The 17,415-nt window shown below is 40.0% G+C and overlaps 2 protein-coding genes across 4 annotated transcripts; both read right to left on the reverse strand.

Moving 5' to 3' along the window:
- Nucleotides 1–362: 362 nt before the first annotated feature.
- get4 (guided entry of tail-anchored proteins factor 4) lies at nt 363–9,753 on the reverse strand. 2 transcript variants are annotated; one of them, XM_082543860.1, is made up of 9 exons: nt 9,531–9,753; nt 8,516–8,594; nt 8,258–8,339; nt 7,773–7,922; nt 6,069–6,207; nt 4,775–4,915; nt 4,585–4,660; nt 4,282–4,354; nt 363–2,849 (listed from the first exon to the last, which is right to left on the reverse strand). In XM_082543860.1, exons 1-9 carry the CDS (start codon nt 9,668–9,670, stop codon nt 2,761–2,763), a joined length of 969 nt encoding a protein of 322 aa, XP_082399986.1. In that variant the 5' UTR covers nt 9,671–9,753; the 3' UTR covers nt 363–2,760. The 2 variants fall into 2 exon arrangements, with proteins under 2 accessions (XP_082399986.1, XP_082399985.1); XM_082543859.1 differs by lacking the exon at nt 9,531–9,753 and adding an exon at nt 9,224–9,441.
- Nucleotides 9,754–10,882: 1,129 nt separating this feature from the next.
- Nucleotides 10,883–17,319, reverse strand: LOC309712912 (GTPase IMAP family member 7-like). 2 transcript variants are annotated; one of them, XM_082544102.1, is made up of 8 exons: nt 17,116–17,319; nt 16,779–16,879; nt 16,337–16,414; nt 13,480–13,530; nt 13,320–13,370; nt 13,182–13,232; nt 12,889–12,939; nt 10,883–12,175 (listed from the first exon to the last, which is right to left on the reverse strand). In XM_082544102.1, exons 2-8 carry the CDS (start codon nt 16,816–16,818, stop codon nt 11,397–11,399), a joined length of 1,101 nt encoding a protein of 366 aa, XP_082400228.1. In that variant the 5' UTR covers nt 16,819–16,879; nt 17,116–17,319; the 3' UTR covers nt 10,883–11,396. The 2 variants fall into 2 exon arrangements, with proteins under 2 accessions (XP_082400228.1, XP_082400227.1); XM_082544101.1 differs by having other exon boundaries at nt 16,779–16,889.
- Nucleotides 17,320–17,415: the final 96 nt, after the last annotated feature.

A 17,415-nucleotide genomic window follows, 5' to 3' on the forward strand; every position in this document is an offset into this window, starting at 1 on the left:
TAGACTTTTATATAGTCTGAGTACTTGAATCAGATCACCTTGACACCTTTAGTGTGTTGACTGTCCAAGACTGCAAGACGGTGGCCTCCAGCTGAGTGATTTATTCTGCAAATGACACAAACAGCCTCCCACCAAACTAAAATAGGCCTTGCTAGGGGATAAAGGACCCCACATACTTTTATCAGGAGCTGAACCACCACCTTTAAACCTCTGATAAGCTGCAGCCTCACAGCCCAAGTTAATGACACAAGTTTAAATGGTTTCACAGAGAAACTCCTCTGTCTCGCTGGTGCTAGCTGTTTTACCAGCTTATAATTTTTGTAGTTCCCAGTGCTTGCAAATAAATAACAACAAGGAAGCCGTTTCACATTCTCACACTCTTCTCAGTTGTAGTTTATTTTCTTATTTAGTGACAGCTGAAAAGTCAAACACTTCGCTTTAGCTTTCAAAGGACAAAATGATCAGAAACAGCAGCAAACAGTCGTGATGACGCTCACCGACACACACTGCAGGCCTTTGGTCACACACTTCTTCCTGGTAACAACAGGACACATCTGACTAAACTGACTTTCAGGTTAAGAAAACAAAATTATTTTTTTCCCTTTGCTTACAAAACTCAAAGGATGCTGTGAAAAATTAACACTGAATAAAAATGTAACTGACAACACGGTAACACGTGCTTGGATGTACTCGCCTGAAAGTCATTTTGGCCTGAATTTCCCTTTTGGAAGGTGGACCCGGATCTGTGGGGTAACAGAAGCCAGCAGGATGAACCTAGTTCTGAATGTTTCATGACTAACAACAGCCGTTTAAATAGGAGGATTTCTGACGACAACTGCAGAAAGAAATGGTCTCTCTCCAACACGAGATAAACACTGACGACACGGAGCGTCTACACTATTCAGTCTGTCCCTCTGCAGCTGCCCGATTCTGTGGGGAATGTCAGTAATGATGTGTTTCAATAAATTATTCTGACTGCTACCTACTGTCTTCATTTTATTTAATATACTTAAATGCAAAAAACACAAAAACTGAAGTTCCCCAGAAATTAATGTATTGAATTATCAGACCATTTAATGTTTGTTTTTTTAATGTATTTCATTGGTTATTTGCTGTTCTTTTTATTTTATTATTAATATTGGCCTTTTAGGACTTCCACAGCCCAACACGTAACTACATAAAAGTAAACTAGAACAGCCCTCAGAGAGCAGAGACGCTTTATTTTTTTGCAGTTTTAAAAAAAGCGACGGAGATGTGGATTAAAATCTGTTTCTTTGCTGATGGGAAGAAAAATGTTTAACCAAATAAAGATTACTTTACACTGGAAGACCTGTAGACATTCCAATTTTTCTGCCATTTATTGAAGGAAAAGTGTTGCACACCTTTTTCAAATAATCAGGGCTGAAAAAGGTGTTTTCAGATAACATGGAGCACAATTGGGACTTCGAAAAACAGACTGACAAGACCTGAAGTTATCACAAGTCACAATGAGAAGTTCTCAATGTGAGTAAAAGACAAGAACGCTGTGCTCTCCGAGGGCCGATGACTTTAACACTGATAAGCAGCAGCTACTGAATGAATCATGCTTCTTATTTCGCACCGGCTGAACTGATGTTTCACCGCCTCCAAGAAAAACCTGGTTCGGACCTAAAACAGAGGCGCGAGAACGAGAGTGAAGCAGCTGGTTTAAATATTAGCAATTTACAACATGCGATGCAAGTTTAAGTCTAACAAACGTTCGTTTCACAGTGTCCGATTTCGCTCCTTTCATAAAAAAAAGGTCACTTTTGCAGCTGTGTAAGTGCTTTAAAATTTGATGTCTTGCAGTTGGAACAAAAAGTCAAATCCGAGGGTTTTTTATTCTCTTTTTTTTGGGGGGGGGGGGGGGGGGGGGCAGAATTCATCTTGGAGATTTAAAGCAACTCAGCAGCAGTTCAGCCAGCATAGGGCAAAAAGTTGAACCACACAACAACGGAGCCGTTTGATACAGACAGCTGTGTGTTTGCAGTAGTGTTACACAACAGAAATGACACTGCAGAATGGTTTGTTTGGTGGATGTTTAAGGTGCAACGTGACCTCTGATAATAACTTCAGAGCTCTGATGGGGTTTGTTTGTTTTTTTAAATGTCCATTAAACCGCAGATGAGATGCTGAAACCTGACCTCAACTAAAAAGCATAATTTAATATCCTACTGAGAGAAGAAGATGAAGAAGAAACCTGTAACGGAATAAGTTGAAAAACGCCAACAGCAGCTATACCGTGGCAAGTTGGAGACTTGCTGTGAGTCAACTAAACCCTCTTATCTGCGACATTATGTCATGGAGACAGACTTGTGATGCTGTCCTCTCCACTGAGACTCCAACTACCTCCTAGGAGCAGGTTTTCACAAGCAGAGAGGACAGTTGTGATGTCTTGTTTAAAAATCTTACACCCTTAAAGAACAAAAATGATGATTAAAATAATTGTATATAACAGTTCAACACAAAAACAGTTTGCAGTTTGGCGTTGTCAGTCCAGGCAGTGCTGACGGGGGTGTTTTTTTGTATTTGTTTGTTTTGCCGGTCCAATAGTTTTTCTTTCTTGCTTTTTTTTGACTGGATGATTTGAGAGATGATGTTTCTGTTAAACAGCACACCTCTGAAATCACAGACCACCACCGTGCCCTGACCCCGCGGTGGACCTGAAGGAAGGAGGCTGGGTGGTCTTATTCATTATTTTTCGTGTGTTTGTTCTTGATTCCCTCGTCCCAGGCTGCGTGCTCAGTCTAATTCTATGGGGCTGTCCTCTGGAGGTTCTTCAGTTCCGTCATCCTCCTCACCCGAACCCATCAGGCTGTTCAGCAGATTGCCTGCAAGGTGCAAAACAGCAATCATCATTCTTTCAAAGGCTGCTGCAAAGCCAACTGAGGTGAAATAGGGCTGTGCGATATATCGGGATATGAGATTTTGGTCATAAGACATCCATCGTCCCGATAACGATATAAATCACAGAAATGTAACATTTTCTGTAAATTCTGTGAATCGCAGGCAGCTCGACTTGTGTAAAGTGTTTCCAGCTGGGTGTCGTGTAGCTGGAGTCGAGTGTTTTAACTGATGCATCAAACTATACATTTTTAGACATAAGTTGTAACAGCCGCCGTTTCTTTGAGAGTATTTATTACACGGCGTGCTGCGGGAAAAAGCCTGTTCTAACGTTTGAGTCTAACATTTATTTTTTAGCACCTGACGGCTTTTTGCTTCTCATCCGTAAGTACTCTGCATACTTTTACGTGACTCGGTTTATTTTGAAAAGTCTCAACAGAATCTTGAGCTTTATTGTGAAAGGTTTATGTGGAAACAAGCAGACACGCAATGGTTTTACTGTCATTGTTGCTAACAACAACGCATAAAAACAGGCGCTTGTCCCTCCGTAGTGTGGTTATATTAAACATAAGAGAAAGAGAGAACTTTAAGAAATTAATATAGCCGCTACAGTGACCATCAAAACGATGAAAAAAATATTGCCGTAAACAGTTTATTTTGCGACACCACGAAACAAACTATAGCGTAAAATGAAACGATAGGTGTTTTTATATCATCATCCGATATATATCGTTATATCGAACAGCCCTAAGGTGAAATATATCTTTATTTTACTGACAAGGAACACAAAAAACAACTGCAGGAAAACATTTAAACTTTAATAATTTAAAAGATTTGGATTAAACATTTCCAGCGGTAAGCTGAGCCATCCATCACGGTCTCCATTTCTGCTCTTTCGTATTTGGTCACAAGCCTCCTTCTGTCAGAGGATCTGCCACCTTATTAGTCTCCTACTTCAAATTCCAACAGAGACGTAAAAAAGAGAAATAGAAATCTCAAATAGAAACGGATAAGGTTAATATCCAGCTTTTTAAACTGTTTTGGTGGTCTGGTGACACAAAGTGTTTATGTCCATGTGGCCACTGAAACTACAGTGATGATATTCCCCTCATTTTTTTTTTTTTAAACATACAAGTTCCTGGGGGTTAAAACCAGGTCAGACAGCCTACATTCTACATGGGTAAGAGTCACGACTACAAACAGTTCCTTTAATTAAGCTGCCTGTTATTTTACATCTTGTCTAATAGCTTTTGAAGCACCTTCATAAATGATGCAGACGCTTCAGGTAGTTTCTTGGTAGCATCACATTCAAAAGTAGCTGGTGATGAAAAACATCGCTATCAGTTTTTCTCTTCATCTTGCTGGTAAGTCTATTAACGTGTGTGTGTATATACACATCAGTTGTGTTTGCCAACTCACCTAGTAGTCCGCCATACGATGGGGACTGTTTGGGTGGAACGCCAAAGAAAAGCTGTCCTATTCTGTCGAGATACTGAGGAGTCACAAAAATGTCAAGAGAGAGAGGAAGAGAGGATTACACCTGAGTAGAGTCTGTGTTTACAGGCAGTTTAACCCCATGATGCGACTTCAATGACAGACTTTCTCCAACATCTTTAACCAAATGAATTCAAAGGTTAAGTTAGCCTAGTGCACATGGCGTAGTCATTTGTTACATACATTCTGGGCAAAGACAAACAGTAGAAGCTGCAGCTCAACACTCACCTCATTATACATGGGATCCCTCTTCAGGGAAGGCTGATATTGCTCACATAACACTGTGAAAACTGTTAATTTACCCCTAAAGAAAACAAACAAAAAGCATCTAAATGATGAAAACAATTCACTGATATTTTTAAGCTTACTTCTGTCAGGCATGATAAGCAAACTCAACAATCCCAACATCTGTCCTCACCCGTCCACTGCCAGCAGCAGAAACCAGATAAAGTTTAGTAGAGGCTGCACGAAAGGAGGGCCCCTCTCTATGGACGGGTGTTTCTCTGTGTACGTGCTGAACACCACGGAAGCGCTGTTTTTGTTCTTTAAGCAGAGGAACCTGGAGGGTTTGAGAGTTGAGAGAAGAAAGGGAGAGTTATGGAGATGGCATGATAATAAAGGTAAATGATGCTCAAAGCCTCTTTGAAGAAATGGCTGACAGACTAAAAATAGATGCAGCTGCTGGTCGACATGTTGGAGATGGATGCGTCAGTACCATTTTCTCCATTTCTACCGCTTCTGAACACCGACACTATACTCAATACTCCTGAGGGGTAAACTGCAAACCAAGCTCCACACAGCTAGGCTTTTTTGCATTTAGCTGGTTCAACAAAACCTAAATCCCCCGTTTATAACAGGAATCACTAGCACTGTCATCAAATTTCTCTGTTAAGGTGGAATTTCTGTTTCAGACTCTGCGCTTGGTCACTCACATAAAAATGCATGTCATGTGACTCTTCTGCACAAAAGGATTCCTATGAGTGCCACCTACTCCAATCAGAAACATTAGAAAACCACAGATGAATTGCCCTCTAACCTAATAACTGGTTGTGTTATCTTTGGCTGCAAGACCTGCAATCAAGCATTTGTCATAACTGCCTGTTTAGTGTCATGCCCAACATCTCAATCAGATTTTAGTCTGAACTTTGACTAGGACACTCCAAAACCGTGACTTATTGAGTTATTTATTCATTTATGTTTAATCATTCAGAGATGGGATGCATAAGTGTACTTGAGCTTCAAGTCATGAACTGATGGTCGAACATTCTCCTTCAGGAGAAAGCAGAATTCATGGTGCCATCAGTTACAGCAAGTCATGCAGGCGCCAAAGCAGCTCCAGACCATCACACTACCACCACCATGCGTGACTGTTGGTATGAACTTTTTATGAAATGCTGTCTTAGTTTTACCACAGAATATTTCCCAAAAGTCTTGGGGATCATCAAGATGGTTTTTTTTTTTGAAAATGTGAGACTTTGTGTTGTATTTGGCCTCCTTGGAGCTCTCTCTGATGTCTTGATCAAACAGATCTGGGGTTTAGCTAATGAAATCAAACTCAGCTTTCCAAAAAACAAAACAAAACAAAAAAAACCCCACTGTTAAATTTAGCTCGATGACCTGGATGACTGAGAACCTTCACAGACTTAAATTTAGCTCCCTCCCCGTTTCCTAATTTTGCATCTGAGAATGTGACAAGGTGACAGTTCACTTACTGTAGGACGGCCTGCGCCACAAACATGTCAACCTCACTGCGGAAGCCTCGTGATGCTGAATACTCCACCAACATGTGTGCACAGCCCTCCCCGTCAGAGGAATGCAGGAAGTGATAACGAGACTCACTGTAGTTTTGCTCTGACGATTTAAAAGAAAAATACAACAACATCTTAATTTCCAAGATGGCAACATCAGGACAGTAATGATGTAGCAAGCAAAACAAAACAACGTTACCAGGAAAGACACCAAACAGGATGTCATTATACACAGAAGATGTCATGCGAGCATAATTAGTCAAGACGGACTGATACAAGGAGCAAATGCCCCGTGTTTCTAGAATAAGGACACACTCTGACCTTGTGATATGACACTATGTTTTAACACATACAAAGCTATTGAATTTTAAACCCAGTTTCAAAAAAGTTGAAACACTGTGTATAATATAAATAAAAACAAAATGCAGGGATTTCATAAACCCACAAACTCCTTTTATTTAAAATAGAATAGCCATTGTTTGAAATGAAAAAAAAATGCACCATTGTTTTAAAAGATTAGTTCATTTTGAATTTGATGGCAGTTAAAATGTCTCAAAGGTGTTTTAAAGACATTGGATGTTGCACCCTTTTCAACAAAAATGTTGGAAAGGGTGCAACAAAAGGCTGGAAATGCAAGTGGCACAAAAAGAAACAGTGAGAGGAATATTTTCTAAACTAACTGGAAAGCGGTCAGTAACATGATTGGGTTTTAAAAAGGGCATCTTAGAGAAGCAGAGTAAAGTATGTAAAGATTGGCAGAGTTTCACCAATCTGCAAAAAACAGTCTACAACTTGTGTAACAATGTCAAAATAATGTTCTTAAGTGTAAAGCTGTGAACACTTTGAATATCTCATCTATCTGTACAGATTTTAGAGCAACATATGCTCCCATCTGGATGTCTTTTACATCGAAGGCCTTGCATATCTCAGTGAGACAATGCCAAACTGCAGCTACTACTACTACAACAGCATGGCTCCTTACTAGAAGAAGATGTAGGTGGTGAACTGTCCTGCCTGCAGTACATTACACTCTCACCAACTAAAAACATTTAGTGCTTCATGAAGCAAAACTTCAGCAACAGTCAGGACTATAAAGCAGCTGGAATCTCTATAAGACAAGAATGGGACCCTTTTGCTAACATTCTCCCAAGAGTCAAAGAACTGCTCTCCTCAGCTCGAGGAGACTTGTTGGAGATGTGTTGCTGCCGTCAAATTCAAAATGAGCTAATATTTTTCTTAAAATAGTTCTTCTCAGTTTAAACACTTGATATGTTTTCTATGTTCTATTGTAAATAACATATGTACTTGTGTGATTTGTGAATCATTGCATTCTGATTTTATTTACATTTCACACAGAGCCCCAATTTTTTTGGAATAGGGTGTTGTGTGTCTTCTCTGAGTAGTCTAGACATCATACACACCCACAATTAAATCTAGTGTGTATGTGCATCGAAACATTTTGTATGTTTTTTATTGATCAAGCCAATCAGCCATTGACAAAGTGTGCAATCTGGCATTAATTATTACTTTGCAGTCATGGGTTCACTGTTACTAATCAATATATCTCACAGACTATCAGTAAACCGATGGTGTCTACTGATATCTTAATACGTACATTTAAAAACCTTCTACTCTCTGCGCTACATAATCAACATGATCAACTTTTACCTTTCCACAAAGTGACAGCAAGCAGCTGGTGTAGTTTTGGATGACCCAACTTGCCAGACCCTCCTGTGGACCATTTCAAGGCTCTGGAAACAAATGCTACTCTCTCTGGAGAGTTCTGGTCCATCTGGCTGAACAGGTTAGCCAGACATTCTTAAAAAAATAAATAAATAAATCAGAGAAATATAAATGAAATGCCCTGTTGTGCAGACTTCTTTGACTATCATGAGGATTTATTGCTACATCATTTGCGATCAGTTATACACACAGATAGAGAAGTGAGATTTAGCTGATCAATTATTTATATGAAGCACAAATCCACAGTTCAGCTATTGCAGCAGTTAATGATCAGGATATGTTTGATAAGCTGCACATATTCTATATGTGATTTTAGTTTGGTAATATTTATTTCAATAGAAAAAATGTATTTACCACTATTTACAAGAAGTCTTGTAGATGAACTTTAAAACACAAAGTCTTGCACCCACCTAATATTTCATCTTCAACTTTTGTCTCAGATTTCTCCAAAACCTCCAGCACCAGCATGGACAGATCTGCTGCGCTGTTTTGCTGCAAACCAAAACACAGCAAGTGTAATTTTTTTTTTTTTTTTTTAAATCTACACCGTCAGGAACTGTCTGGAACTTGGGTTAATGATCTACTATAAAATATTATAATTACACAAAACAAGTCAATTATTACAGCCAAAATTATTTGCTTTCTAACAAACTCAGTGCTGCATGTACCTGGTTGTAGCTGAAGAAGAGCAATGCTCCGTTATACATCAGCTCCCTGGCCTCCGCATGTTTCCCCTGTGACATGTACCTGATGCAAGACAGAGTATCAGTATTACACAAGAGATGACACTATCCGTTTCCAAGGCACACTAGCTCAGTCCTGCTTCCCTTCTTTTTCACAGCAGGTATCAATGAAGGAAAACAATATTTTAGACTCCCTTTATTTCCAGGTGTTAACACTTCAATCATGAAAACCAGTGAATGAGCAGGCCAACACTCACCCACTGTGAGAGAAAGAACGTTTTCAAATTGGATTCAAATAGGTTTATAGCACCTTTTTTTTTTTTAATTAAAAGCTGGTGATACGGAGCTAAGCAGTATTGCACCTTGACTAATAATGTTATTGCACTAAATAGAGCTCAGATTTCATAGTGTTGGAGCAGGGAGTTAAGACTGAGCTTTTATGACAAAAACTGAAACACTCAACAAACGCTTAGGCTTATTCAGGTCTCTAAATGGACAGGCTGTGAATGAAGACACGTTTGCTAGCGTTAACACGTCCAGCCATCTCGGTCCAGACCGCGACAGTGCAGAATGTTGCTAACTGGCTAACTCAGCCGGACATCTTCAACTAACAAGTTTTTGCAACCTCAGCAGTTACTAAAATAGTTAGCCGCTAGATTCGGTTATGTACGAATAAAGAGACTTTCAAGTTACACATAAAAGCAGAATATCTGTGGTAGGCATTGTCCGGGTAGCTAACTACACTTCAGCCATCAAAAGCAAACACATAGCTGGCTAACTAGCATTAGTTAGCAGTCCCGTTTTGAGACTAGATGGAAAACGCGACCGTCCAAACAAACACAAGGATCACGAAGAGTGGGTGGGCCCGCTGTGAAAGCAGACCAATCACAGACAGTCAGGTGTAGAAGCAAGGTTGACAGCAGAATGATCTGGAACAGGCAGGCCTCGAAGCCAAACGGCAATTATAACCGAATGAACAAGCGTAAAAACGAAGTCTCACCTAAAAAATAAAGTCCTGTACATCTGATGTGCTTCATAATAATCCCCCTTTTCTACGCTGGCTCGCAGTTTTCCTTCCACCCTCTGTACGCCTCCACGGTTTCTGGCACTGGAGCACCTCAGAGACTCCTGCTCCGACATCGTTGCTCCTCCGTAGCAGCAGCAGCACACCCAGCGACCGTTGACAGGGTGAACCCGGAAAGCTTTAAACTTAATGGACCCTCGTCGCTTGCCGTAGCTGGTGTATCGCAGTAGGTGTAAATATTATAGAAGCATGAAAACTTTTGAAACCTTTTTGTAACCAGCAGAGGATGCTTGAGGCAACACGGTAACGAGGTTAATTGTAGGGAAAATAAAAATAAAAACATTATTTTAAAAAAAGAGATTCACCGTTTTTTTTTTGGCATATATTATTAAATGCCTGGATAGTAAGTAACATATTTGCATCCCGATGCCGGACTTTAATTGATTAATTACTGTTAATTACTATAACAGATTGAGTTATTTAGATTTGGAGAAAAACTTGAAAACGGGATTTATAGTGAAGAATAAATAAATCATAGTTTTGTAGAGTGGCAGAGATGCTCAATATGTGTCCCATCTCTCTGCCAGCTCTCTGATATGTGTTATGCTTACAGACTGTACTGTTACTGTTCTTCTAGTGTCTGTAGAAAGTTATATGAGAAACATTACTAATCAGGAAAGATCAGAGAGAAAGACTTAACAGATAGAACATTTCTATAGATATTTGCTGTAATTACAACAACAGGAGGATCATTTCATATTTCCGAACAGCTTAAGTTACTTGTATCTGTCACTCAACTTTTTTAACAGTCAAAAACGCGTCTTAATACACTTGAATCTGGAATAAATCTGGAACCTGAAAATAGACGAGGTGTAGGGGTCCAGGTGCCTCTCAGACCATGTAAACTACAAAATACTTAAACATTTTATGGGCTTTAATCCTATGTCCTTATATCCTATTACAACTTTTTCTTGTTGTGGTTTTGAGTCTATAGCAATATATTAGTATTAATGGGATTTATTTAGCCAGATGACATTTGGCATACTTGGTGACTCTGACTGTAGTTTTTGGGAGTGAAAGTATAAGAGCACATAGTGTATTGAATATTTGATGTAACTAACTCTGCTTCACTATTCTTATATTCATTATCATCATTTTAGCTACATTATCAAGAGAAGTCTGTGGAAAATTTTACTTATCAAAGCTAGGTAACCACAGTTGACTGACAGCCATACATTTGAAAAATTTAAGTAATTGTTGTTTCATGAGTATATTTAAGAGTACATTTATTTGTTATCATATTATCATGTTATCATATTTAGGCGTACAATTATTTGTTATCTATCTATAAGTGACAGACAAGTTAGTTCTTTAAAATTTTTATATATTTTTGTAGGTTTTGTAGTTTTTTCCCCCACTTAAATTATGGAAGAAGAATGAACAACAGAAGTAAATTTGATAAAATATTCATTTCTAAAATGCTAATTCTCCAAATAGTGACTTTTATGCATCACAGGTAGACAAATTATCATCTACAGCTACAGCTAAATATTTGGGCCACACAATCAGCAATTAGTACTTTGCTGAGAAAAGTAAACAGTAAACATTTAAGCATTTAGTAGCTGTAAACAGCCGTCTGGAGAACACAAAGTGATGAAAAATTGATGGATTAATCTAATTAAGAATATAAAAATTGATATGAAATATATTTTTAAACAATCTAGGGTATGTTGGAAACTATAATACATACCACTGTCCACTACTGAACAGTGGCAAACACCTCCACCTCCACCATCTTTCCAACTTGTTGCACATAATGCCCTTTCTTCTTCTCTTCTCTCTCTACATATATCCCAGTCTTTTAGCCAGTGCAGAGGTCATATCAGCCAGCAGCACCTCCCTCATGTGGTCTTCTCTTCTCTGTAGCTCGTGGACAAAATGCCCCTTCAGCTCCATTACCTCCATCACACGCTCCACCAGCTGCCTGCGTGTAACACTTCTTTCCTCTGCAGGGCGGTCGGGACTGTTATCCACCAGCTCAGGCCTCTGGCCACACAGTGCCACAGCCCTTTTCAGATTTCCAGCATCTGCATCAAGCAGCTGATCTAAAGTGTTCCTTCGACCCAGACGGTCTGCACGAGTGAGCACTGGGATAATGTACCTCTTGACTTCCACACCGAACAGTTCCATTGTGGCTTGGACTGCTTGGGCAGCATCCTGCTCAGCCCCCTTGGTGAAGCCTGGAGCACGCATCACCAGTAGAAAGGCATGTGGTCCGGGACTGGCGAGCTGGACACTCCTCAGAACTTCCAGTGCTCTCTCTTTGTTCCCTAGTGACGTCCCCAAAAGATCTGGGGTCTGAATTACTATAAGTTCTCTACCATCTATAAAGTTCCTTTGCACAGTACTCTCCTTTAGAGGAACCCTTTTGGTGCTTCTCTCACTGTTGTTCATTAAAGTATCTGCTAAGGAAGTCCGTCCTCCACCAGGAAGCCCCAGGAGGACCAGCCTGAGACCTGGTTTCTTGGGAATGCTGCCACCAGAGGGATCAAGCATTTGGTTCAGTAAGCTGCTAATGACTTGATCATTCTGTGAGTTCAAAGACCCGTCTCTGGATGAATCTACAGAGATAATACAATATTATTTTAGAATAAAAAAAAAAGCCTTATGGGGTAAAGCTGTGATTCTAAATCAAAAAGAGCTCAATCTGATGATCTAAAATTTCTTTTTTTTTTTTCATTTTCTCAGTTGGGAAATTTATAAGAAGAGCCTTAAGAACTTGTGTGGAATAACAATATTTGCTGCCGAAAACAATACAATACATGCCAAAGATGGTGATTCAGGAAAAGAGGGCACATCGCTGCCTCACTTACATACAGTCAGTGACATAAGAATGAATTTTGTGTCACATCAGTGAACGCTTTAGGCCAGTTTGAGAGATAGTGTAAGACCATTTGTCTGAAACCTGAGGCTGAGCTGAAAGTGGATCTTGTGCTCAGGATAATGATCCTGAACAGATTTGCAAGTACAACAAGAAATATATCTCAGAAAAATGAATCACTCCATAATCCTTATAATGCAAAATGGGCATTATAAGGACGCAAGAACCTGAAATATCCTGAAACTGAAGGAGTTTTGAATGAGAGTTCTTAAACATACCAGAAAACCTCTCATAAGGTTGATTCTGTAAAACCACTAGCTTCTGAGACCATTGATCGTTTTGTGAGACAAATCCCATAAAAGCACAAAAACAAACTACAAAAAATGAACAAATACATATTGATATATAGAGTATGTAGCTAAATATAGCTAATAAAAAAGACAACAAACTGACTGTTGATGGCTTTGATGACAGCAGCGATCCACTTGAACCTTGAGGAAAATGCTGAGGAAGCAAGCAAACAGAAATTTACATTAGTGTTGTAATTACTCGCATGTATCACAGAAACAGCTGTGATGCCTTCACATTTTAAACTGCTGTCACATGTCTCCTTGCACTGCTGGGTCACGTCCTCTGATAGCCACTCAGATTCTAAACGTTTTCTTTTACACTCTCTCCGAAAAAGCCTATTTGCAACACGCAGTGAAGAGAAAACAAAATCCAACAAAGATACGAGAAATACTTACTGGCTAAAAAGCGCCAAATCCGAGACAGCCACTTAAACAAGGTCTGGATTACTGAGACACGAGACATGGAGTGGAAAAAGTCAGCTCCTGTTTAACAGATTTTGTTTTAAATGGTAAAATGGGGGATGTGCTTTATACCTCGGAGGGTTCCCACAAGCCGACTTATCCACCCCCAAAGAGCTGACAGACCTGAAGGGAAAAGAAATAATCAGTGTGCATGAATTAACTCAGTTTCATTTTGCTGGTTTTGTCCTGAAACTTGGAAGTCAAAGTGAAGTATTAGCTTAGATAAACTCACCAGTTAAAGAACAAAAGAGACGAATCGGCCATCGAATCAGAGCTGGGAGAGCTGCAGGGAAGTGTGGCTAGAATGAGTATCGCAGAGTGTGATAATAATAGTGTGATAATAATTTTCTATAATGAACATGGATTTATTCATATGCCATAACTGTAGGATCCATACTGCCCTCTTTTATTTGTCTCTTTTGGATTTACTATGATCAAACTCTACATTCAATCAGCTGATACAGGACAAAAGACACTGTAGACATGAGCAAGAGATGAATAGTGACTAATAATGAAATGCTGAGTGGTGTATGAACACACAGAGAGAAAACAGCTGATTAAAGACGAAACACTCATTGAATCATGGGAAGTCTGCAGCATCCTAAGCATATTGCTGCATACAGTGGGGCAAAAAAGTATTTAGTCAGCCACCGATTGTGCAAGTTCCCCCACTTAAAATGATGACAGAGGTCAGTAATTTGCACCAGAGGTACACTTCAACTGTGAGAGACAGAATGTAAAAAAAAAAATCCATAAATTCACATGGTAGGATTTGTAAAGACTTTATTCGTAAATCAGGGTGGAAAATAAGTATTTGGTCACCTCAAACAAGGAAAATCTCTGGCTCTCACAGACCTGTAACGTCTTCTGCAAGAAGCTTTTCTGTCCCCCACTCGTTACCTGTATGAATGGCACCTGTTTGAACTCATCATCTGTATAAAAGACACCTGTCCACAGCCGCAAACAGTCAGACTCCAAACTCTGCCATGGCCAAGACCAAAGAACTTTCGAAGGACACCAGGAAAAGTATTGTAGACCTGCACCAGACTGGGAAGAGTGAATCTACAATAGGCAAGCAGCTTGGTGTGAAAAAATCAACTGTGGGAGCAATCATCAGAAAATGGAAGACATACAAGACCACTGATAATCTCCCTCGATCTGGGGCTCCACGCAAGATCTCATCCCGTGGGGTCAAAATGATCATGAGAACGGTGAGCAAAGATCCCAGAACCACACGGGGGGACCTGGTGAATGACCTGCAGAGAGCTGGGACCAAAGTAACAAAGGTCACCATCAGTAACACACTACAACGGCAGGGAATCAAATCCCGCAGTGCCAGACGTGTTCCGCTGCTGAAGCCAGTGCATGTCCAGGCCCGTCTGAAGTTTGCCAGAGAGCACATGGATGATACAGCAGAGGATTGGGAGAATGTCATGTGGTCAGATGAAACCAAAGTAGAACTTTTTGGTATAAACTCAACTCGTCGTGTTTGGAGGAAGAAGAATACTGAGTTGCATCCCAAGAACACCATACCTACTGTGAAGCATGGGGGTGGAAACATCATGCTATGGGGCTGTTTTTCTGCCAAGGGGACAGGACGACTGATCCGTGTTAAGGACAGAATGAATGGGGCCATGTATCGTGAGATTTTGAGCCAAAACCTCCTTCCATCAGTGAGAACTTTGAAGATGAAACGAGGCTGGGTCTTCCAACATGACAATGATCCAAAACACACCGCCCGGGCAACAAAGGAGTGGCTCCGTAAGAAGCATTTGAAAGTCCTGGAGTGGCCTAGCCAGTCTCCAGACCTCAACCCCATAGAAAATCTGTGGCGGGAGTTGAAAGTCCGTGTTGCTCGGCGACAGCCCCAAAACATCACTGCTCTCGAGAAGATCTGCATGGAGGAATGGGCCAAAATACCAGCTACTGTGTGTGCAAACCTGGTAAAGACCTATAGTAAACGTTTGACCTCTGTTTTTGCCAACAAAGGTTATGTTACAAAGTATTGAGTTGTATTTTTGTTATTGACCAAATACTTATTTTCCACCCTGATTTACGAATAAATTCTTTACAAATCCTACCATGTGGATTCATGGATTTTTTTTTCACATTCTGTCTCTCACAGTTGAAGTGTACCTCTGGTGCAAATTACTGACCTCTGTCATCATTTTAGGTGGGGGAACTTGCACAATCGGTGGCTGACTAAATACTTTTTTGCCCCACTGTAACTAAGAGATGATTCAGTGTATCTTTTGTCCTGTCTCCCTCTCTGAGCCTGGTTCTGATGGAGGTTGCTTCCTGTTAAAAGGGAGTTTTTCCTCCCCGATGTTGCCAAATGCTCGCTCATAAGGGGTTGTTCTGATTGTTGAGGTTTTCTCTATTATTGTCAGAAAATGCCTGAGATTACTGTTGTGATTTGGTGATATATAAATAAAACTGAGTTGAGTTGAATTTAACTGAATTGAATTAAATTGAACAGGGCCTGATTATTTATGATCTTCATGCCAAGAGAAGGATTTTAAATTTGATTATGCATTTAACTGGCAGCCAGTAAAGAGAAGCCAGTATAGGAGAAATACGCTCTCTCTTTCTAGTCTCTGTCCCATTTTGAATCATTTAAGTGTTCAGATGACAGGTTATTGATTCGGTTTAAAGATTTAGACTAGTGTGTCGTATGTTTGCGGTATGTTACTCGCAATTACCCCCTCCACCCCCCTTATCTCCTGTCTTTCGATAACTTGGCCCTCACACCCTGTCAGGTCTGGCATGACAACCACTCAGATAATAATGTGAGATCTAAAATAAAAGATATAAAAAATAAATAAATAAAAGAAAACAGCTAACAAGAGGAGCCTATAGACTGTCTACAGCAGCAGTCCCCAACCCCCGGGCCTCGGACCGGTACCGGGCCGCGAGAGTTGAGGCAGGAGAAGTTTAAAAGAAAAAGAAATGGAAAAAAAGACTAGTAAGATTTAAAAACATCTGTTTACTACCTGAAAATAGTTCCCTATTACAGATTCATTATTTATTTTCTAGAATCAGTAAAAGTCATTAAACAGAACACGTGTGGGTGTTGCTGTGTGACTGACTCTGTGAGAACCTGTAGAGAAGATACCCCACCACGGTAAAAAGTCCCATCTGGACACTGTTGGTGTTCATCCACCAGCCTATCAAGGAGAAGGCAGGGAGGCAAACATGACATTAGCGGTGCAGAGCTGTTCACAACTTAGCATCAGTTTAGCCTTTCACCCACATTTAGAAAAAAAAATAGAAATGAAATCCCCTGAAGGATCCCAAGAAAGCTGTGTCTCATGGTTTTTGATTGTTTACACTTATTTTTAAGACTTAACTTGGCTGTAAAGACCGCAAACTACAATGCCTGAACTCAACACTTTACATGTAACATACATTTTGCAGAAATAAAGATGCATCAGAATATGATACTAAAAAAAGACCAATAAATTTAAAAAAAAAGTCAATATCATATTTTTTGTGTGTAAATTTTTATTTTTTTATGTATATTTTGCCTACCTGCATCCTCAGGGGTGTCTTTCTCACACTGACACTCCATGTCTCAGCAGATGGGAACGCTGTAGTTGGTGTGAAGGTAAGAAGAACAGGCAGCACCACTTCTGCTCAGAGCTAACACAGGTTAAACAAACTGCTTGAAAAACGCTGCAATGTTTATGTAATTTTCCTAAGTGTTCAGTTATAACAATAAAAACTCATCTGATATAAAAGGAAAGGGTTCTGATTAATAGGTGTCTAGACTACAAGACAGAGCTGAAAAACCAAACAACATAATGTTGTTACCGGTAAGTCCTTTTTGAGCTTTATCGACAGCAAAATGCTCATGAACAGCTTTTACCTGATGTGTAGCCAGATAATCGCCCTCCAAGTGACATCAGCTTTGAGACTGTCAGTACAACTCACATGGGGTTTAAACTCTAATTTCTTCTTCCTGCTTTTGCGCAAGTATTAGCCTGCGCAGGCCTGCCCTCCTCAGGAACAGTACTTCCTTTTTGTTATGCAGCAAAACAAATCAAGGACGAGGCCCAGGAATGCTGATCATGCAGTTTGACCTGGGACACACCTTTTTTTGTGCAACATGAACTAGAAATGCAGCTTACGGTGAACTAACCTGCGTGATTATGTAAATAAAAGGAAT

This window comes from Aulonocara stuartgranti (genome assembly GCF_965226115.1).
Source record: "Aulonocara stuartgranti genome assembly, chromosome: 8".
NCBI classification, from domain to species: domain Eukaryota; kingdom Metazoa; phylum Chordata; class Actinopteri; order Cichliformes; family Cichlidae; genus Aulonocara; species Aulonocara stuartgranti.